This window comes from Gobio gobio, assembly GCF_949357685.1.
Source record: "Gobio gobio genome assembly, chromosome: 4".
Lineage (NCBI taxonomy): Eukaryota > Metazoa > Chordata > Actinopteri > Cypriniformes > Gobionidae > Gobio > Gobio gobio.
The window spans coordinates 1,643,820-1,666,761 of record NC_137100.1 but is presented as its reverse complement, the minus strand read 5'-3'; the positions used below and the strand labels follow the sequence as shown (position 1 = coordinate 1,666,761).

The following is a 22,942-nucleotide window of genomic DNA, read 5'->3' as shown; positions in this document are numbered from 1 at the left end:
TTTTGCTTTCGCCATGTAGATTTTTTTTTTTAAACTTTTGATCTCAGTTTTTCTCACGGTTGCGAGGTTATATCAAGCTGAATTGTTAAAAAATGCGCTTTTGAAAACTCCGACTTTTCTCAGAATTGCGAATTTGCGAATTCTGAATCACGGGGGAAAGTCATAATAGTGTGAGAGAAATTTTATTTAATTTCATGAGGAAAAGAAAAGCTCAGAATTGTAAGATGTGAACTCAGAATTTAGAGGAAACTGGCGAGATATAAACTCGTAATTATGAGGAAAAACGTTTGTTTCACAATTCATATTATTTTTGCTTCCGCCATTGGAAAAAAAGGTATTTTAAACTTTCTATCTCAGTTTTTCTCACAGTTGCGAGGTTATGTCGCACTGAATTGCTAAAAAAAAAAAAAAACGTTTCAAATGCGATTTTGAAAACTCTGAATTGCGGGGGAAAGTCATAATTGTGAGAGAACGTTTTTTTTATTCCATGATGAAAAGAAAAGCTCAGAATTGTAAAATGTGAACTCAGAATTCAGAAGAAAACTTGTAAATTATGAGGAAAAAACATGTAAATTATGAGTTTACGTTTCACAATTCAGATTATTTTTGCTTTCGCCATGGAAAAAAAATATTTTTAACTTTTGATCTCAGTTTTTCTCACGGTTGCGAGGTTATATCAAGCTGAATTGTTAAAAAATGCGCTTTTGAAAACTCAGACTTTTCTCAGAATTGTGAATTTGCAAATTCTGAATTGCGGGGGAAAGTCATAATAGTGTGAGAGAAATTTTATTTAATTTCATGAGGAAAAGAAAAGCTCAGAATTGCAAAATGTGAACTCAGAATTTTGAGGAAACTGGCGAGATATAAACTCGTAATTATGAGGAAAAACTTTAACGTTTCACAATTCAGATTATTTTTGCTTCCGCCATTGGAAAAAAAGGTATTTTAAACTTTCTATCTAAGTTTTTCTCACAGTTGCGAGGTTATGTCGCATTGAATTGCTAAAAAAATAAAAAATAAACGTTTTAAAAGCGATTTTGAAAACTCAGACTTTTCTTAAATTGCGAATTCTGAATTGCGGGGGAAAGTCATAATTGTGAGAGAACGTTTTTTTAATTCCATGATGAAAAGAAAAGCTCAGAATTGTAAGATGTGAACTCAGAATTCAGAAGAAAACTCGTAAATTATGAGGAAAAACGTTCAAATTGTGAGGAAAAAACATCTAAATTATGAGTTTACGTTTCACAATTCAGATTATTTTTGCTTCCGCCATTGGAAAAAAAGGTATTTTAAACTTTTGATCTCAGTTTTTCTCACAGTTGCGAGGTTATGTCGCGCTGAATTGCTAAAAAATGCGATTTTGAAAACAGACTTTTCTCAGAATTGCGAATTCTGAATTGCGGGGGAAAGTCATAATTGTGAGAGAACGTTTTTTTTATTCCATGATGAAAAGAAAAGCTCAGAATTGTAAGATGTGAACTCGTAAAACGTTTGAGGTAAAACGTTAAAATTGTGAGTTTAAAAGTCGCAATTTCCTTAATTATTTGAGTTTTCCGTGGCAGAAATAAGTTTTCGTGGTTTCCTCGACACTCTCTCTCTCTTCCCGCACTACCCACAATCCCCGGCGGCAGCGTAGCGGAATCTTTGTAACCCCTCAGAATGTCACATGTCACCCCTGTAAATACGCCCACGTGATGTTTTTTATAAGACGATATGGCGAATCGCGAGGCGGGTCTATTTTTGTTAAGAAGCGAAGCGCGAGGAACGGGTTTGTAACTGGACGTGATTCTCGATCGGAACATTTTTGCTTGAATCAAGCCGGCTGGATTGCTCTGGCGTGTTCGGTGTCGTGTGCTTTCCCCATCCGCTCTCCGAGAGCCAATGAGCAACTCAGGATCAGAATGTGTCAATCCTCAAGGACGGTCTCGTTCTGTCGCATGGAGACGCTGTGACGGGTTTGTTCTGTTCCCGCTTCTCATTTCTGTGACTTGATGCACTTGGTTCTGCGCTAACCCATGCCGATGTTAACCCACTGCTGACCAGAGATGTAGCGTTTCTTGTTTTCTCATTTTTTATGATTATGGTCCGACAGCATTATCTATAGCCACTAATAAACAAAAGCTCTATCTTTACCTGAGCCTCTGAGTGTTCCTTCAGTGACTCTTTCAGGATCCGCTCTTCTCGGACAGGACTGGAGATGGACTTTCACCACAGGTAAACTCTTTAATGCACACAAAAATACACATAAGCGCATAAAACAGTCATAATTTAAAGCTGTGATGCAAAAAAACGATATATATTTATGAGACATTTCATTACAGGGTTTCCGCAGGTCTTATAAAGTCTTAAATTGGAGCAGAAAGTCTTAAATTCAATATCATGGCATTATATCAGGGCTCCATGATTTCTGCCATGAGGAAAATGTATGAACATAATCGCAGAATCCATCCATAAAAACAGAATTTACTGTATATGCCACAGAACTGTTTAACTTGTGGATGAATAAATCAACAGTAGGACGGGTCAGTTCACCCAAAAATGACAAATTTGGAGAAATTAATCATCACTGTGACTGAATAATTCACCCAAAAATGACCAACAGAATTTGGTCAAAGCAAAACGGCATTTGAGAAAAATAAAACCGATTTCATACGGCCCTAAACATGTATTTTTTGCTAAATTTGTAATAAATTGTTGTTAAATTGTACAAGTTTCATGATTTCAAATAATTAGACGTGCTTTTTGATTACTAAAATGTAACCATTAAAACGGAAAACAAACAAAAATGAATAAAATAGATTTCAATTATATCTTTTATTTTATCTTTATTTTTGTTTTCCAGCGCAAATATCCTTAAAATAAACATCAAAACACATTTACTGGAGAAGCAAAATCAAGTCTTATTTTCTGAGAAACTGAACAAAAGAGTTTAGGCTCAAGAACAAATATCTGTCATTGGGTATGAAATTGACTCACATTTGAATTAAGTTGATTTTTCTGATCCCATTGGCAGAGATTTGTTCTTGTTTTAATCATAAAATCACTTTCACAAGATTTCTTATGTCATTTATTTATTAACCTTTAAATATTTGCACTGGAAAACCAGACATAACTACTGAAAAATCACTTTTTTTGTAGTACATGTGATCAGAAGGTTCAGGAAACGTTATTTCCATATTCTAGAGTTTGGGAGCAGAGCTATTTTAACTTTAAGATATTAAATATTAATGGAGATCTGTTGGAAGTGATGTTCTCTAAATGTCTATTAGAGACACTTCAAAATTAGAGAATACAATGACCGGTTGTGTTCTCTTCCATTTATTCCTAATTTTCTTTGGTCTTAAATTTACCTAACCCTTAGATTATATCATAAATGGACATTTATATGAACATATGAGAATTTCCAGTATGATTTAACTAACGTACTGCTCTAAACGGTTTACATTTATTTATGAAACCGACATTTTCTTTTTCTAACAAAACCTATTAATTTTACTTGCATAAACGTTTACTTTCATATGAAAAAAAAAATATGATAAACATCTTAAATCTCCTTTTTCACGCTACAACGGTTCATCGATTGGTGGCGGCAAACCAGTGTTCATATCGTTGACGGATTAATCATAATTTTCAACGACCTTTTTTCATGATAACTCAATAAAAACTGGTGTTCGATGACAGAAAATATGAGGAAAATCTACTGTCATTTTCGTCAAAGGATAAAAACGAGAGGAAAATGTTAGTGAGGGAGGATTAGAGAAGAGAACAGAACTGATGTCCTGTGTAATGGAGGAGCTCACGTGAGGATATAACGGCGGGAAAACACGGCTCTATTTTGAGCTTCTACAGGCTCACGCGACAGCGCTTCAGAACGGCTCAATCGATCAATAACACACATTTATGACAGGTTATGCTTATGAACTAATGCTGAGGAATAATCACAATGTTTACTTTACCATGTGTATGTAGTAATATGATTTAGACGGTTGTAACAACGCATATTTGATCTCCCTCATCTGAACTGCAATAGTAAGGCATTTCAAAATAAGAGTCCCGGTGTATTTCCAGCTTGTTTATAATTAAAGTCACGCATTATATATACGTTTTTGTATTTAATTACATTCCCATTTAATTCATAGTCTGGAGTAAAGACTAAGAACAATATTTTTGACACATTCAATAAAGTATCAGGGTTATAATAGTTAATTAAAAACCATTAAAACATATTCATTACTTGAAATTAAATAAATAAACTTAAACTTACCTCACGAAAATTAACCGTGGTTTTATTCAACTTTTAAAAGTGTAGTAACCATGTTTTTTTTTTTTTTTGCTAATTGATTACCATTTATATAACCACAGTTTTACCACAAATCCCATGGTTAAACTATAGAGTAAAGCCATGGGTAATTTGTGGTTACCATAACCATGTTTTTTTGTTTGTTTTATTTGTAGTAAAACCATGGTTCATTTCTGTAAGGGTTATCTGAAGCTTTAGCTTAACCTGGTATACTAATTAAAACAGAAATACACCATTATAAAAACTATATAGATGTTTTTAAATGACAAACATAAGAAGTGATTTGAGCTCTTTCGTGTATTTTTTATGTTAAAAACACAATGTCAGTTTTGTCATGTATTCAGTGACAGTCGGTTATGTGATGCTTAAATGCTCAATTAATGCTTTACAACTGAACTAAAACTAAAACAATTCAGGTGACTAAAACTAAAGGGCATTTAAGTCAAAAGACTACGACTAAGTGAAATGTGGACTTTTTCTTTTCTAGTTCCTCTTTCCTGTTTCACATTTAGACTTTGGTCTATGAACTTTTGCTCAGCAAACACAAAAGGTGTAAAAATGTAGTTGAATTTGTTATATCTTTGACATTTTTTAAATAAAAAAATCTGGGGGGGGGGATAGATGAGTGTTTTGACAGTCTTAATACACTTATATGTTATATATTTTGTAGTAAAAACTATGGATTCCAAAAAAAAAGTACCTCTCCCGGGTCAAAACGGACCCGAATGCCCCAGGAGAGTTAAACTACCGCTTGTTTTCTCTTCGTTAAAGTAACGTTTTACCTCTAATTTCAGAACTTCTGCCAAAATTAAAGTCCACAAGAATCTCTGATGTTGTGTATATTTTTTTTTTAACTTAACTTGCGATACTGATGATGTATCGAGTAGATCAATCCTCACATAGAAATATTGATACCAAATTTTCTATCTTATATATATTTTAAGCCTATTAAATACTAAAAATGATTACTTACTGCATTATTGTTTTAAAACTACAGAGGTTTGATCTTAAAACTAAGCATTTAAATATCATCTTACTAAGATATTATTGGCAGATATTGATATTTAAATGCATTTTGGCGAGATCTCATTGATTTATATTACATCACTTTTTGAACATAAATATCAGCATCCGCACCAAATTCCATATTAGTGTTGTTTTTGGCCTCTTTGAGCCGTTTGTTCCTTCATTTTCTCATTATATGAGCCACAAAAGCAAACTTTTTTTGTCTAAAGGTTCAAAAAACAAGATTATTTGGGCTATTATTTTATGTCAGGCTTTAGGGTTAAAGTGGTGAAGAGTTGCACGTTTTAAATGAACTCAGTGAGGTTGAAGTTTCGTCAGTCAGACACACACTCAGGTTGGCAGTGTGTTGTGCTTTAATTTCATTCACACAAACGGCTGCATAAGCGACAGCAGTAGCAGCTCGTACAAACTCTGTCCAACATAGAGAGGAAAGACAGCAGCATTGCATTGTGGGAGATTTCATCAGGGCAAAGCGACAGCAGACACATTTGAGATGGTCACACACGGATCTTCTCCTTTATCCTCCCCATTAAGATGCTTTAGATCCTGTGTGTATTGCTCAAGTTCGTGAAACTCATTCAGTCCGTCAAGCTTTCATTGCATTGGCTGTACACGTGACATAATATACATACAAATTTCACGTACACAGATTCAAGTGTGCAAAACTCCTCCGGTGATCTGTAAAGTCAGACCGAATCGATCAGGGTCCCGGAGAACATGATTAAAGTACGAGAGTCCAGCGGGAATAGTTCACTTCTCTCATCATTTCCTCAGCCTCATGTTTCTTTCTCCAGAGCAACACGTCTGAGGAACGTCTGCTTTCTGTGCAACAAAACCATCAGATCTCATCTCATTTGCATACACGCACTACAGTCAAACCAAAATGTTTTCAGACACCTTCAACATTTTCTCACGTTATCACAGTTTATTCGCTACAGTTTAGAAAATGATGGAAATTAACAAAACTGCAACCAAAATGAACAAAAGCAACTAAAAATGAACATAAACACCAATAAAGTGAACTTAAAAGCCACCAAAGTGAACTTAAAAGCCATCAAAGTGAACTTAAAAGCCACCAAAGTGAACTTAAAAGCCATCAAAATGAACTTAAAAGCCACCAAAGTCGACTTAAAAGCCACCAAAGTGAACCTAAAAGCCACCAAAGTGAACTTAAAAGCCACCAAAATGAACTTAAAATCAACCAAAGTGAACCTAAAAGCCACCAAAGTCAATTTAAAAGCCACCAAAATGAACTTAAAAGCCACCAAAGTGAACTTAAAAGCCACCAAAGTCAATTTAAAAGCCACCAAAGTGAACCTAAAAGCCACCAAAGTGAACTTAAAAGCCACCAAAAGGAACTTAAAAGCCACCAAAATGAACTTAAAAGCCACCAAAGTGAACTTAAAAGCCACCAAAGTGAACTTAAAATCAACCAAAGTGAACCTAAAAGCCACCAAAATGAACTTAAAAGCCACCAAAGTGAACTTAAAAGCCACCAAAGTCAATTTAAAAGCCACCAAAGTGAACCTAAAAGCCACCAAAGTGAACTTAAAAGCCACCAAAAGGAACTTAAAAGCCACCAAAATGAACTTAAAAGCCACCAAAGTGAACTTAAAAGCCACCAAAGTGAACTTAAAAGCCACCAAAGTGAACTTAAAAGCCACCAAAATGAACTTAAAAGCCACCAAAGTGAACTTAAAAGCCACCAAAGTGAACTTAAAAGCCACCAAAATGAACTTAAAAGCCACCAAAGTGAACTTAAAAGCCACCAAAGTGAACTTAAAAGCCACCAAAGTGAACTCTGAGTTAAACTGAACAAACTCCTCTTGTTAATGTCAGATCACTTTGATAGAAAGGGATGTAATGGATCACAATCAACCAATCAGCTGTTAGATTTAAGAACACAATCAGATAATACCAGTTTAGCTCAACCAATGAGCAAGCAACGCTTCATTTAATGACTTTATTTTGCTCTCCTCACTTCAGAAATGAACATTAGTGTCCTCACACACTAGAGGAACATCATATCTGTGTCTGAATCATGTTTGGTTTGACTGTATATGATTTTTTTTTAAATATAAATAATCATGACAAGATCCGGGGTGGATTCACGAAACTCGAGTAAAGCCGAGAATATTTTGTATTCCCAAAACGTTCAGGAATGTAATCTCTCTTTTTAAAGAGTCTAGTCCAAATTGAATTCCTAATATCAAGCATTGCCACATATGATGTATATTAATAACGTGACGGCTCCGACTGATGTCATGATCATGTGACTTCACTCTGAAAACATTTGGAATTGAGGAATAACTTGTTTAAAATGCAGCATTTGGTCTGATAATCGTGAATAGTTTGATGAATATGAAAGGGCTCAGATTGAGCAGCGACACCGGTGGCCGTTAATCAGGAACGTCTTCAATATCAGGGCTCTGGGATTTCAATCTCAGAATCCAGTCATAAAAATGCGGAATATCATGGAATTTGTCAATAAAAATGTGAAAGTAGGAACGGGTCAGTCACTTAAAGGGACAGTCCACCAAAAAAACAGATCGTTCTGCCATCATTTCCTCATCTAAATAGCTCAAAAATGGAAAACACTAAATTTGGTCAAAATAAAACGCATTTCATACGGTCCTAAACATGTTTTTTTTTTAAATAAGCTTTTAATAAATTGTATGTTTCATGAATTAAATTAATTAGACATTCCAGTGTTTGAGAGCAGAGCTAATCGAACTTAAAGTCGGCATGAAATCACATTTTACAATTGGAATTTTTATATGTAATATTGTAGTGTTTACTATAACTGATTTATCTGTGCACTTCATTCATTTTTAAAAATTAATTTACATTTATAATCTTTAATCAAATACGTTAACTTTCCCTCCCCCATCGAAACGACTTCTCTTCCTGTCAGCTGAGAAAAAAGTTTGACAGAAATAAAGCCATAAATGAGTGAAAGTCAGCGAGAAGAGAGGAAATAAGCTCAGTAACATATGTAGAAAAAATTTAGAGAAAATACCCCTTTATTTAAGAGATAGATTGAGTTTTTCTCCACAGCTGAGCGCAAACTGGCATTCAAATCTGCCTCCATTTTGTTTAGCAACTTCAAACGATCCAATCAATTCCCGAAGGACGAAATCAAGCCCCGCCCTACATTTTTTCAAATTTCAGGGGAAAAAAATAATAATAATTACAAAAACTAATTTTTGTATAATTTTCAATGGCAGAAATAGACCATAATTATTGCATAAATATTAAAAAATACCATCAAATCATCTCAAAATACAAAATTAAAAAGAAAAAATATTATTGAAGAAAAATAAATTGCATTGGTTTTACTGGAGTGGAAGAAGATCCAATCAATTCCCGAAGGACGAAATCAAGCCTCGCCCTACATTTTTTCAAATATACGACTCAACTTCCGTTTCACGCCGACTTTAAGCTATTTCTGTTCAATTTAATTAACGTTGAAGTCTCTCGAACACATCGTGTGCTTAGACATTTAGAGAACATGTATAGCGGTTGTTCCCTTTAATTCCTTTAGTCGGTCTTTAATGAAACCTGTGTGATTAGCGACACCGGTGGCCGTTGAGTGAACTGCAGCTCTTATGGCACAACACACACGAGCCTGAACGTGATTGGGGGAAAACACACGCGCTCAATGGACACATTAGAGGAAAGAGTTCAGCTCTTCGTGAATCTGGTCCCTGAACTCTCGTCATACACTTCATACGTGTGTGCGGCTGTTTTTGGTCATACGTGACGACATGAGGGTGAGTAAATGATGAGTGGGCTCAGTTGGAGCTGGCCGTGATGGGTTTCTCCAGCTCCAGGTCTGCGGGGGGGAGGGCCGGGGGGACGGCTGAGGGCCGGAGGTGCCCATAACACGCCTGGCACACGTGGTTCTGCTGTTGACTCGCTACCGCCCCCTTCTGGTCGCAGCAGCTGGCGCAGAACACATTCCCACAATTCCTGCAGGGGCGAGAGAGAGTTCATTAGCAAACCGCATCATAACTCATGGCTAACAGCTGGATCTGATCAACAGAGCAAGCATGAGCAGCTGCGGGGGGGCAGGAAGATGCTGAGTGAGAAGAGACAGACAGGAAGTGAAGGAGGAAAGTCTCACCAGTAGGGCTGCAACAAACGATTATTTTAATAACAGATTAATCGGATGATTATTCGAACGACTAATCGCCGGTTATTGACATCGCCGCCTAATCAGTACATTTTGAAAGATTATTCGAGCGATTAATCACCTAGTCATCGATTGACATCGATGACTAATCAGCGCATTCTGAACGATTATTCGAGCGATTAATCGGCGATTGACATTGCCATCAACGCCCGATCAGTGCATTTTTTATGATTATTCGAGCGATTAATCGACTAATCATCGATTATTTTCATTCCCATCAACGTCTAATCAGTACATTTTGATCTATTATTTGAGCGATTAATCGACTAATCATCGATTGTCATTGCCATCAACGACTAATCAGTACATTTTGAACGATGATTCGAACGATTAATCGACTAATCATCGATTGTCGTTGCCATCAGCGACTAATCAGTACATTTTTTTACGATTATTCGAGCGATTAATCGCCTAGTCATCGAGTGACATCGATGACTAATCAGCGCATTCTGAACGATTATTCGAACGATTAATCGTCGATTGACATTGCCATCAACGCCCGATCAGTGCATTTTTTATGATTATTCGAGCGATTAATCGACTAATCCTCGATTATTTTCATTCCCATCAACGTCTAATCTAGGGGTGCACCGATCCGACTTTTTCAGTCCCGATACCGATGCCTGGGCTTTGTGTATCTGTCGATACCCGATACCGATCCGATATATTGTTGAATTAATAATAAACTGTATATCTTCCACCTTATACCTTCCTTGAAGAGACTAAAGGCACCAGACTTTACTAACTAAACATAACTAAGACAAAATAACAGATGTATGTAAGGTGTTGAATTCTTATTTATTTAAAAAACAATTGTGCATTCAAATCTAAAATAGAATGTAATCTAACTTCTTTAAATAAATAAAATGTAGCAGTGGAAACAAAAAACAGTCAAACATACAATAGTAATCTGACAGTTACCAAACATTTTTTACACTACAGATAATTGTTTTGGTATATAATCATATCAATATTAAAAAGTAGCATTACAAATTAACAAATAGTCTAATTTTCTACCATATGCAATTTAATAAAAATTTTCAGCTAGCTAATAACAACTTTGTTCTGGTTTCACCTCACTCCAGATTAAATGATTGTAGGCTAGGCCTATTTATTTTACTACACATTGTCAACAGAAATAAGATGAAATACTGTTGATAATTAAAAATAATTCTTACTACCCACTCTTGCTAAAATGGGTAAGCACACTTGTGTTCTCATTTCAGTTGCGTTCTGAGTAAATTAATAAACTGAGTTCATGAGTTCAGTGTTGGACAGATCAGTTGTTCTGGCCAGTCGTTAAAATGATTCGGTTCAAAGGAGTCATTAGGTCCCGAATCGGACATTAGCAGACGCGTTGTGTGCGAATCCCGTCTGTTAGAACATCGCGAAAGATGTCAACACACAGAAAACACTTCATAACTGGATATAATTTGTCTCCCGCTTATTGAAAGTATGCTTTATGTCAGCTGGTCAGAGAAGAGTCAATGTTTTTTGAGTGCAATTCACACCCAGTGATAATTCAAGGACAAAATTGTCCGAATGTGTCACGTGCAACATGGTTTCGGTCTTCCGAGCTTTTGATTTGGATTATGTGAAATATGAGAGCGAACACTGATTATTTTGAAGACCCAGAGAGCGCGCGCGGGGGAGGAGCTCTCAGATCGGTCTCTCTGTCACTCAGTCACGAGCGCAGCATCTGTTCTACATCACTCGTAAATCACAATAACTCATCAAATTAGGCTTTGGCCGTCAAAAAAATGTCAATGCAGGAAAGACCCTGACTTTGCAGTAATACCCTCGAAACAGCGACGAACTAGTTTAGCGTGGCAAGCGTGAAATATCTCCTCCACACAGCCGACTCTGGCTCGCTCCCTTCTAGCATGCGACACACGTGAAGCTGACGAATGACGTAGGTTCTGCTGCGACGGAAAAAAAACACCTGGATCGGCTTGTGGATCTGTTAATTTTTCCGATCCCCGATCCAGCTATTTTGTCAGTATCGCGGCCGATATCCGATCCTAATATCGGATCGGTGCACCCCTAGTCTAATCAGTACATTTTGATCTATTATTTGAGTGATTAATCGACTAATCATCGATTGTCATTGCCATCAACGACTAATCAGTACATTTTGATCTATTATTTGAGCGATTAATCGACTAAGCATCGATTGTCATTGTCACCAACGACTAATAGATAAATTTTTGGACGATTATTCGAGCGATTAATCGACTAATCCTCGATTGTTGTCTTTCCATCAGCGACTAATCGGCACATTTTGAACGATTATTCGAGCGATTAATCTACTAATCATATATTGTCATTGCCATCAACGACTAATCAGTACATTTTTAACGATTATTCGAGCGATTAATTGACTAATCCTCGATTGTTGTCTTTCCATCAGCGACTAATCAGCACATTTTGAACGATTATTCGAGCGATTAATCTACTAATCATATATTGTCATTGCCATCAACGACTAATCAGCACATTTTGAACGATTATTCGAGCGATTAATCTACTAATCATATATTGTCATTGCCATCAACGACTAATCAGTACATTTTGAACGATTATTCAGCCTTTTCAATTAGTTAAAACATTGAGTTATACATATTCTAACTATAATCTATTAAAAAGAAAGTCACTTCAGCTTTTGAAATGGATGTTTTGATTAACTTTGAGGCAAGTTCTCAGAACTCAAATCACACACAAATGCTCTCTAAGCATTGTTTAGATATTCTGTTCGCTTTCAATTGAAAAAATAAATAATGATAAACAAAAAATGTGCTGCATTACAGACAAAAAAAATAGATGTTTGAATGTGAACATCTCTTGGCAGCTTCATTTGTAAAACAATAATAGGCCCACTGCTTTTCTTAGAACTGAAACAGAAAAAGAGGACACAAACAATGGTAAAACTATTAATCTGCAAATGACATTGCAGACAAAATGATATAATATTAATCTATTACATGACAGATTCTCATTCACCTTTTAATTAACAATACGAAAACGTGATATTCTTCCTAACGTCGCCTCTTGTGAGTCTTCATGCATATGAACAAAATACAGGCAATGATGAGACTATAATACCTAATAGTGTTATAATAATAAAAACAGTCCTGACTCCAAGCTCCATCAAACTTTATTCAATGCTAAATAAATCATCACATTACTGTAATTTTATTATTATTGTTAATATTATTACAATTATTAGTAGTATTGCATTCTCTAATAAAGAGATTTACCGCTAGTTAGTTGTTTCCTCTTTAACCTCTTAACTGTCACCTGGCACTCTTTTTTTGATCGCCTTTTTTTTTGTATCATATATTTTAGTAATTATCATAAATTGGGTATCATTCGAAAGCTTACGAACTCAAAATTTATCCTGTGAAAACTGTTTTGAAATTGGATGTTGCGTTACCATGGAAATGCTACTTTTAATTATTTTAGCAGGCTCCTCCCCTAGTGGGTGGTGTCATGTTTTATATTACAACATTTATTTTAACTACTTTATAATCAAAATCTTTTCTAATCTTGACAAAACGCATATCGTCGGAAAGCTCTGAGTCTCAAGGTTCCATATTTGGTGACCGTTTTGTGATGGAAGTGACATTTGGACAGAAAATTACAGGAAAATGCATCAAAAAAACAATCAATGGAATGAGTGACACCCAGTGGCTGTTTTTGGTACAGCGCCTCAACAAAATCTCATGGGAACTTCAATTTTTGTGATATCAACTTCAAATTTGGAACACAACTTGGTTAGACATATGGATTTGATTTTATAGTAATTTTAGATTCAAACATTTTTGTAAAATATATATTTTATAAAAAATATTTAGTACAGTATTTTTTATTTACAGTAAGTTTAAACTTCCATAACTTTTTCATACTTTCATATTTTGATTTGCTTTCACTTCAGCAATAAGCTTTAAAACAAGACCAAACTTAGGTCTATATTCTAGGGCTCTCAAAAGATTAATCGCGATTAATCGCATCCAAAATAAGTTTGTGTACTCTGTTAATTATTATTTATATATAAATACACACACAACCATGTATATATTTAAGAATTTTTTTTATAGTTTTATATATAAAACATTTATATGTATATGTATTGAAGATTATACAGTACAGTACAGTATATACTTTTATTTTGGATGCGATTAATCGCGATTAATCTTTTGACAGCCCTAATATATTCCAAAGCATTCTTGAATTACAGCCCTTTAAGTTTGGATAGTGCATTTTCATGTGTATTGTCAAAAAGTGGGGTGATAGTTAAGGGGTTAAGTGCTCAACATGCACGTTGTGCTCCCGTGAAAAGTTTGGCCTTGCACGTCTCAATCAGCTCCTGGTTCACACGAGTCAATGGGCTGATCCCTGACTACTGAACCAGGAGCTGATTGAGACGCAGCCTTCGTTTTGTGCAACTTTCCCACATCTTGCTAGTTCAGATTAGTTTGCTCTCCATCATTCGCGCTGTTTTCTTCTACCGCCACATTTGTAAGGGCTGCATTACACTCGAGCGCTACAGCGCCCTAGCGGTCAAATCACGATATTGCAGGCCCTTAAATTAGGACACATGAGATCAAACGACTCTCGACAACAAAGATATTTGTCGACAATTTTTTATTGTCGACTAATCGTTTCAGCCCTACTCACCAGGCCTCCTCAACCGGCTCTCTGCCACTGCAGCAGAACGAGAGAGAGAGAGACACACACATCAGACGCCGCTCACACACACCGCTTTACACACGAGCACTCCTCATTTACTCCACAGCGGCCGCTTCTCGTCAGGCCAGCTGCGACAGCAATAGCGTTTTTCAAATTGTACGTGTTTGAGTACCATTATCATCTCCGTGTCAACTTCATAAATGCGAATGTGTGAAAACGGTGATGCACATGTAGTGTTTCACAATACAGCGGGTTTAGTTGTTTTCGCGGATGTGTGTGAGCGGGGTGAACCCTTATGGGATGTTGGGGCGTTTTCAGCCACTATGTGGCGCTGATGAGTCTTAAATTGGCCACAACGTTCTCTGTGTTTCAGCAAATGGAATGATTTTTGGTGACAAATCTTATTTTGGCACATATTTTGGGAAAATGTTAAACTCGACTATACACTGTGGGCAAATTCACGAGCCTTTCGTCATGTTCAGGATGAAAACATGTATCAGAGACATATTTCTTTCACATTTATTTGCATAAATGTGTTAATCAACCTCAGTCCTGATCAAAACTACTAAATGTTTCAGGATTTTTACTTTAATTGCCAAGTTCATAAATGATGTCACTGATTCGGGGGTGAATAAAACACACAAAATGACTTATTTTCAATATCAAAAGTGATTGTGGACTGGATATTGTTTCCCTTTTGTCTTGGACATGTGGAAGATTAGAAACAACACTGGCTTTGATGGATTGTTAGTTTTTGATCATATTTGAATGTTTTCTCGCTCATTTTCTGCTCGTGGCTGTTTTTGCCCCATTGACTTCCATTATAACATAATTTCTTGTTTGCAAAGCAATGACTGCATATAATCATGCATTCTTGACTGTTGGTGGTTTTCCCTGTTGGGAAGAGGTCAAATGTGTAAGTTTTTCTGTTGATCACCAGGTGGTTAACCCTTTAGACAGGCCTGTGCAAACAAAAGCTTAGTTTCTGGCTTTATATGGAGTATAACTGCGTATAAATGAGCAAGAAAACATTACAATCTGATCAAAAACTAACAATGCATCAAAGCCAGTGTTGTTTCTGATCTTCCACATGTGCAAGACTGTGTTAGAAGCGAAAAATATCCAGTCCACAATCACTTTTGATTTTGAAAATAGTCATTTTGTGTGTTTTATCCCCCTAATCAGTAATTAATCAGTTTTTGAAAATCATTGGCAATTATTTTTCTTTAAACATTTAGTAGTTTTCATCAGGACTGAGGTGGATTAACACATTTATGCGAAGACATTTGAAAAAAATCTGTATCTGATGTTTACAGCAGTTTAGTGGATGTTTTCATCCTGAACATGACGAAAGGCTGGTGAGTTTGAACAATACACGAGGAATAAGTGCGGTGTGAAACACTCCAGCTCGATCCACGACATGTGGAGTAATGCTAATTACCACAAATTATTTAAACATCCCTTGTTTTCTTAAACACACACACAGTCTCTCACACACACACACACACAAAACAAAAAATGGAGGTTACAGTGAAGCACGTACAATAGAAGTGAATGAGGCAGGAAAGATTTAAAAGCAGAAATGTCAAGTTTAGTTCATCATTTATTATAGAATTGTATGGCGATTAGCATCCTGATGTAACACTGGAACTTCAAAGGGATCATGACCTGAGAAATCATATTTTCCTTGGCATATAATAAAAATATAAGTTTTGTGTTAGTCCAAAAACAGCTTGTTTCGGATTTTGTCTCAGTGTGATGTCATAGTGCAACAAAAGACACGCCTCTGCAGAAGAAGATCGACGCCCACTTCTACATCATCCCCTCTTTAGCCCCACCCACTGATTCACACACGTCATGTAGCAGTAAATACGAGAGGATTAGCAACAAAACCAATGAGGATTACAAGACGTTGTGGAAAAACGTTAGCAAAGCGTGGATGAACTTTAAGCTCCAGATCGCGTCAGTTAGTTTCCTTTATTTCACTGCGGATTCGTTTTTAAACAAGACACGGTTCGAGATGATGCAATGACGACTCTATCGGATCTGACAGTCGCAACACACGCGTGTGAGTAACCGTGTTTTTACCGTGTTTTCACAACTCAAAACTTGTGTTAGTCCAAAAACAGCGTTTATAGAAACCAAGCTCAGAAAACGTCTCGTTTCGGATTTTGTCTCAGTATGATGTCATAGTGCAACGAAAGACACGCCTCTGCAGAAGAAGATCGACGCCCACTTCTACATCATCACCTCTTTAGCCCCGCCCACTGATTCACACACGTCATGTAGCAGTAAATACGAGATTAGTTTTTAAAGGAGACCCGGTTCGAGATGATGCAGTGACGACTCTATCGGATCCGACAGTCGCGACACATGCGTGTGAGTACCCGTGTTTTTAGCGTGTGTCACTAATGCTCAAACTCAGTGCTTGTGATTCGCTGCTCTTTCCTTTGCTTCAGCGGTAATGTGTTGGATTATCGGATACGGAAGAAAGACGAGCTGCTTTTGTTGTTGCGGTGACCGAAGTGCTCGCTGTAATCCTGAATAAAAGCTTCATCAGGAAGACTGAAGAGCCTATGAGAACGACTGGGTCATTCATTCATAATCACATTTACATAAATCACCGTAACTTATCATTTGTCAGCAATAACTGTTGTAATACAGAATTATAAACCATATCTAATACGCAGAAATGTTCACATTGTTGGCAAATGTTTCAAATAACGAGGTATTCGGAAGTTTTCAAAATGTAACGGCGGGAACGTTAAACAATACTTTAATATGCAGATCTGTTAGCCAATCACAGCAGTGGGCGTTTACTTCTGAGTCTTGGATGAGACACGCCCATAAAAACTGTGTTTGAAAGAGAGGGTCAAAAAATGTGGATGTAAAATTCTTGACATTATAAGTGGAGAACATGCGGTTCATGACCCCTTTAAACAGAACACAGTTTGAGAAGTGATTCCCACACTAAAGTCATGTTAACACACACATATGTCTTGTGGCTGTGCATTAATGAACATGAAATATTCCTTTAATTTCCGAGCATCTTTACCTGCAGTGATGCTTCCTCGCCAGCCAGAACGTCCTCTCGCATGCGTAGCAGTGGGACGCCGGGTGATCCGAGTACCATTGGGTCACCTGGACACACACATTAACCATCACTGACGCTGAGGCCCTGATATACTCAAAACAAAGGGTAGAAAGAACAGTGACGTGCTCTTCCTCATCATCTTCTGCAGTGTTGGTGTTTGTCCTCACCTCTGCTTCCTGCTGTTGGATCTGTTCCCAGCTGGACTCTGACAGGAGATCAGTGGCTCCGCAGCGCTGCAAACACTCCACGTTATTCTCCCCGTCCGCCAGAGACGTCTGAGAAAGAGGAAGGGTTGGTTCAGAGTTAACAGCGGGAGATTAACTCACTTAAATAACTACGGTAACCGCAACTTCAATTATAATAACTATGTTAACTACAATAACTATAACTATTATAATTTATAATTATACCAATAAATACAGTCAAACCAACATTTATTCAGACACTTTATCAGTTTATTCGCTACCAAAATGAACAAAATTGCCACCAAAATGAACTTAAAAGCCACGAAAATGAATTTAAAAGCTCGAAAATAAACAAAATTGCCACCAAAATGAAAAAAATTGTCACCAAAATGAACAAAATTGTCACCAAAATGAACTTAAAAGCCACAAAAATGAACTTAAAAGCTCGAAAATAAACTAAATTGCCACCAAAATGAAAAAAATTGTCACCAAAATGAACAAAATTGTCACCAAAATGAACTTAAAAGCCACAAAAATTAACTTAAAAGCTCGAAAATAAACTAAATTGCCACTAAAATGAACAAAATTGCTACCAAAATGAACTTAAAAGCTCGAAAATAAACAAAATTGCCACCAAAATGAAAAAAATTGTCACCAAAATGAACAAAATTGTCACCAAAATGAACTTAAAAGCCACGAAAATGAACTTAAAAGCTCGAAAATAAACAAAATTGCCACCAAAATGAAAAAAATTGTCACCAAAATGAACAAAATTTTCACCAAAATGAACTTAAAAGCCACAAAAATGAACTTAAAAGCTCGAAAATAAACTAAATTGCCACCAAAATGAAAAAAATTGTCACCAAAATGAACAAAATTGTCACCAAAATGAACTTAAAAGCCACAAAAATGAACTTAAAAGCTCGAAAATAAACTAAATTGCCACCAAAATGAAAAAAATTGTCACCAAAATTTATTAAATTGCCACTAAAATGAACAAAATTGCTACCAAAATGAACTTAAAAGCTTGAAAATGAACAAAATTGCCACCAAAATGAACCAAGTCAACTTTATTTATATAGCGCTTTTAACAATGTAGATTGTTTCAAAGCAGATTTACAGTTTTAAACAGGAAAATAATGCAGCATAATTTTATTCAGCTGTATAGCCATTCTGGAGAAAACGCTGATGTCATCAGTTCATTTCAATTATCATACAGTGACAGTGTGGGCTTTAGATCAATAATTAGATCAGTAATTTAGTTTATATGGTTAATTTAGTTTATTAATTTATTTCGATGTTAAGTTGAAAAATTGAGTGTGTCCAACTGAGCACAAAATTGCTACCAAAATGAACCTAAAAAGCCATCAAAATGAACTTAAAAGCCACGAAAATGAACTTAAAAGATCGAAAATAAACAAAATTGCCACCAAAATGAATTTAAAAGCTCGAAAATAAACAAAATTGCCACCAAAATGGACTTAAAAGCCACGAAAATAAACAAAATTGCCACCAAAATGAACTTAAAAGCCACGAAAATAAACAAAATTGCCACCAAAATGAACTTAAAAGCTCAAAAATAAACAAAATTGCCACCAAAATGAACTTAAAAGCTCAAAAATAAACAAAATTGCCACCAAAATGAATTTAAAAGCTCGAAAATAAACAAAATTGCCACCAAAATTAACAAAATTGTCACCAAAATGAACTTAAAAGCCACGAAAATGAACTAAAAAGCTTGAAAATAAACAAAATTGCCACCAAAATGAACTTAAAAGCCATGAAAATGAACAAAATTGCCACCAAAATGAACAAAATTGCCACCAAAATGAACAAAAATTGCTACCAAAATGAACAAAAATTGCTACCAAAATGAACTTAAAATCCACAAAAATTTACTTAAAAGCTCAAATTTACAAAATTGCCACCAAAATGAACTTAAAATCCACAAAAATTTACTTAAAAGCTCAAATTTACAAAATTGCCACCAAAATGAACTTAAAAGCCACGAAAATTAACTAAAAAGCTCGGAAATAAACAAAATTGCCACCAAAATGAACAAAATTGCTACCAAAATGAACTTAAAAAGCCACCAAAATGAACCTAAAAAGCCACCAAAATGAACTTAAAAGATCGAAAATAAACAAAATTGCCACCAAAATGAATTTAAAAGCTCGAAAATAAACAAAATTGCCACCAAAATGAACTTAAAAGCTCAAAAATAAACAAAATTGCCACCAAAATTAACAAAATTGTCACCAAAATGAACTTAAAAGCCACGAAAATGAACTAAAAAGCTTGAAAATAAACAAAATTGCCACCAAAATGAACAAAATTGCTAACAAAATGAACTTAAAAACCCACCAAAATGAACTTAAAAGCCACGAAAATGAACAAAATTGCCACCAAAATGAACAAAAATTGCTACCAAAATGAACAAAAATTGCTACCAAAATGAACAAAAATTGCTACCAAAATGAACTTAAAATCCACAAAAATTTACTTAAAAGCTCAAATTTACAAAATTGCCACCAAAATGAACAAAATTGCCACCAAAATTAACAAAATTGCTACCAAAATGAACTTAAAATCCACGAAAATGTACTTAAAAGCTCAAATTTACAAAATTGCCACCAAAATGAACTTAAAAGCCATGAAAATGAACTTAAAAGCTCGAAAATAAACAAAATTGCCACCAAAATGAACAAAATTGCTAACAAAATGAACTTAAAAACCCACCAAAATGAACTTAAAAGCCACGAAAATGAACAAAATTGCCACCAAAATGAACAAAAATTGCTACCAAAATGAACAAAAATTGCTACCAAAATGAACTTAAAATCCACAAAAATTTACTTAAAAGCTCAAATTTACAAAATTGCCACCAAAATGAACTTAAAAGCTCGAAAATGAACAAAATTGCCACCAAAATGAACAAAATTGCCACCAAAATTAACAAAATTGCTACCAAAATGAACTTAAAATCCACGAAAATGTACTTAAAAGCTCAAATTTACAAAATTGCCACCAAAATGAACTTAAAAGCTCGAAAATGAACAAAATTGCTACCAAAATGAACAAAATTGCCACCAAAATGAACTTAAAAGCTCGAAAATGAACAAAATTGCCACCAAAATGAACAAAATTGCTACCAAAATGAACTTAAAATCCACGAAAATTTACTTAAAAGCTCAAATTTACAAAATTGCTTAAAATTACAAAAGTGCGTGCGTGCGTGTGTGTGCGTGTGTGTGTGTGCGCTCCTCACCAGCTTCCCGTTGACGTGCAGACGGCTCCAGAGCTCCTGCACCTGCTTCTTCAGCGTCTCCACCTGTAGCTGATGCCCCGCCTCCATCTGCCGCAGACGCACCTGCACGGCGTCGCTGTGAAGACTCAGCCCGTCCTTCTCCAGGGGCCCGAAGGCCCGAGGGGGGGGCGAGGGGGGCGGAGCCTGTGTGTGGGGGCCCCTGTGCTCCTCATCCGCCGGAGAGCCAGGGTCGCGTGCGTGGCTGGGACTGGAGGAACTCTCCGAGGACGATTGGCTGCTGGATTCTGAAGGATCATGGGTAATCGTGAAGGGGGCGTGCGTGTTTAGATGTAATGATGACTCGCGGTTTTCATGCTGGGATGTAGATTTTTCCTGATCCTCGGCCGATCCCGATATTTGGTCCTCACTGTCAAAGTCATCTGGAGTATTAAAGGCAGGCGTGTTATTTAGAACGTTCAGCTTCCTGTAGTCGTCTTCTTTCACTTCCTGTGAGATGTGTTCCGTTTGGCTGTCAGTCACAGAATGGCCGTCCCGGTTTAACGCTTCAGAATCGCTCGTGTTTAAGTTGTTTCTGCCCGTTTCCGCCGCTACGCTCCTCTCCAGGGCGAGCAGGTGCTCCTGCCACTTCTCCTTCCTGTTGGGGTCACTGCTGCGCCGGTTTGGGGTCAAACCCTCACATGACGAGGGCAGATCGTCACATGACCGAGTCTTCGGTAACCTGCGGAGAAAAGTTGTGATTGCGAGAAAAAAAATCCGAATTGTGAGAAAAAAGGTCAGAAGTGCACGTTATAGAGTCGCAATGGCGAGAAGTCAGATTTGCGAGAAAAAAGTTTGAATTGCGAGGAAAAAAGTTAGAATTGTGAGTTATAAAGTCGCAATTGCGAGAAGTCAGATTTGCGAGAAAAAAGTCTGAATTGTGAGTTATAAAGTTGTGATGGCGAGAAAAGTCAGAATTGCGAGGAAAAAAGGTAAGAATTGCAATAAAAAAGGCCAGAATTGTGAATTTTAAAGTCACAATTGCGAGAAGTCACATTTACGAGAAAAAGTCAGAATTGTGAGAAAAGTCAGAATTGCGAGGAAAAAAGGTCAGAATTGTGAGTTTTTAAAAAAACCCACACCAGTCAGCTTCACACTCTACTGTCTGAGCTGCAGGAACGCTTGTGTTTGGAGATTTACCGGCTCATGGGTGTGTCCTCAGGTGAGGCTGAGGGGGCGGAGTCTGGCACACATGACTCATCAGAAGGCGTGGAGGGGGCGGAGTTAGGCAGGTAGACGGCACTCCATAGCATCAGATTCCTCACGTGACACACCGGGTGCAAAACCTGACGGACATGAGAGATTCAGACAGCGTCTCAGAACCTGCTAACATCACTGACGTTCATATGATGGCGGTAAGACATTAAAGAACTGCAATAAAAAAGGCCAGAATTGTGAATTTTAAAGTCGCAATTGCGAAAAGTCACATTTACGAGGAAAAAGTCAGATTTGCAAGGGAAAAAAGTTAGAAGTGTGCGTTATAAAGTCGCAATGGCGAGAAGTCAGATTTGCGAGAAAAAAGTCTGAATTGCGAGGGGAAAAAAATATCTTTATTGTGTGATTGTCGCAATTACGAGAAAAGTCAGAATTGCAAGTTATAAAGTCCCAATTGCGAAAAAAAACCCAGAAGTGCGCGTTATGAAGTCGCAATTGCGAGGAAAGTCAGAATTGCAAGAAAATAAATCTGAACTGTGTGATTGTTGCAATCGCGAGAAAAAAAATCTGAAATGAGAGAAAAAAGGTCCGAATTCGCGAGGAAAAAGGTCAGAATTGTGAGTTTTAAAGTTGTGATTGAGAGAAAAAAATCTGAATTGTGAGAAAAAAGGTCAGAATTGTGAGGTTTAAAGTTGTGATTGAGAGAAAAAAACCTGAATTGCGAGAAAAAAGGTCAGAATTGTGAGTTTTAAAGTTGTGATTGTGAGAAAAAAATCTGAATTGCGAGAAAAAAGGTCAGAATTGTGAGTTTTAAAGTTGTGATTGTGAGAAAAAAAATCTGAATTGCAAGAAAAAAGTTAGAAGTCCGCGTTATAAAGTCGCAATGGGGAGAAGCCAGAATTGCGAGGAAAAAGTCAGAATTGTGAGTTATAAAGTTGTGATTGCGAGAAAAAAAGCAGAGTTGCGAGGGAAAAAAAGTTGCAATTGCGAGAAA

At 36.5% G+C, this 22,942-nt stretch overlaps 3 protein-coding genes across 4 annotated transcripts in view; 2 read left to right on the top strand and 1 right to left on the bottom strand.

Moving 5' to 3' along the window:
- Positions 1 to 2,131, top strand: part of cita (citron rho-interacting serine/threonine kinase a) — a gene marked incomplete at its 5' end in the record, with an annotated part of 157,909 nt that extends 155,778 nt beyond the window's left edge. The window contains 1 exon segment of the mRNA XM_079814231.1: positions 1 to 2,131. This exon segment is cut by the window's left edge and continues 795 nt beyond it.
- A 3,508-nt stretch (positions 2,132 to 5,639) lies between these two features.
- Positions 5,640 to 9,070, top strand: LOC307125704 (uncharacterized protein). Its single transcript, XM_079815771.1, has 2 exons — positions 5,640 to 7,036; positions 7,122 to 9,070. Exons 1-2 carry the CDS (start codon positions 6,323 to 6,325, stop codon positions 7,122 to 7,124), a joined length of 717 nt encoding a protein of 238 aa, XP_079671897.1. The 5' UTR covers positions 5,640 to 6,322; the 3' UTR covers positions 7,125 to 9,070.
- Positions 5,664 to 22,942, bottom strand: part of LOC307125703 (phosphatidylinositol-3,5-bisphosphate 3-phosphatase MTMR3) — a 44,285-nt gene continuing 27,006 nt past the window's right edge. Inside the window, exons 16-21 of one of the 2 annotated variants that reach the window (XM_079815769.1) lie at positions 21,934 to 22,079; positions 20,758 to 21,475; positions 17,472 to 17,579; positions 17,266 to 17,351; positions 14,199 to 14,225; positions 5,664 to 9,298 (exon numbers count right to left, since the gene is read on the bottom strand). In XM_079815769.1, coding sequence (XP_079671895.1) covers positions 9,121 to 9,298; positions 14,199 to 14,225; positions 17,266 to 17,351; positions 17,472 to 17,579; positions 20,758 to 21,475; positions 21,934 to 22,079 — 1,263 coding nt within the window. In that variant the 3' untranslated portion in view covers positions 5,664 to 9,120. The remainder of the gene's footprint in view (positions 9,299 to 14,198; positions 14,226 to 17,265; positions 17,352 to 17,471; positions 17,580 to 20,757; positions 21,476 to 21,933; positions 22,080 to 22,942) is intronic. The other variant, XM_079815770.1, reaches the window with a different exon arrangement.

Excerpts from the sequence above, each read along its gene's own strand:
- LOC307125704 (XM_079815771.1), top strand. The coding sequence starts at position 6,323 with ATGAACATAAACACCAATAAAGTGAACTTAAAAGCCACCAAAGTGAAC.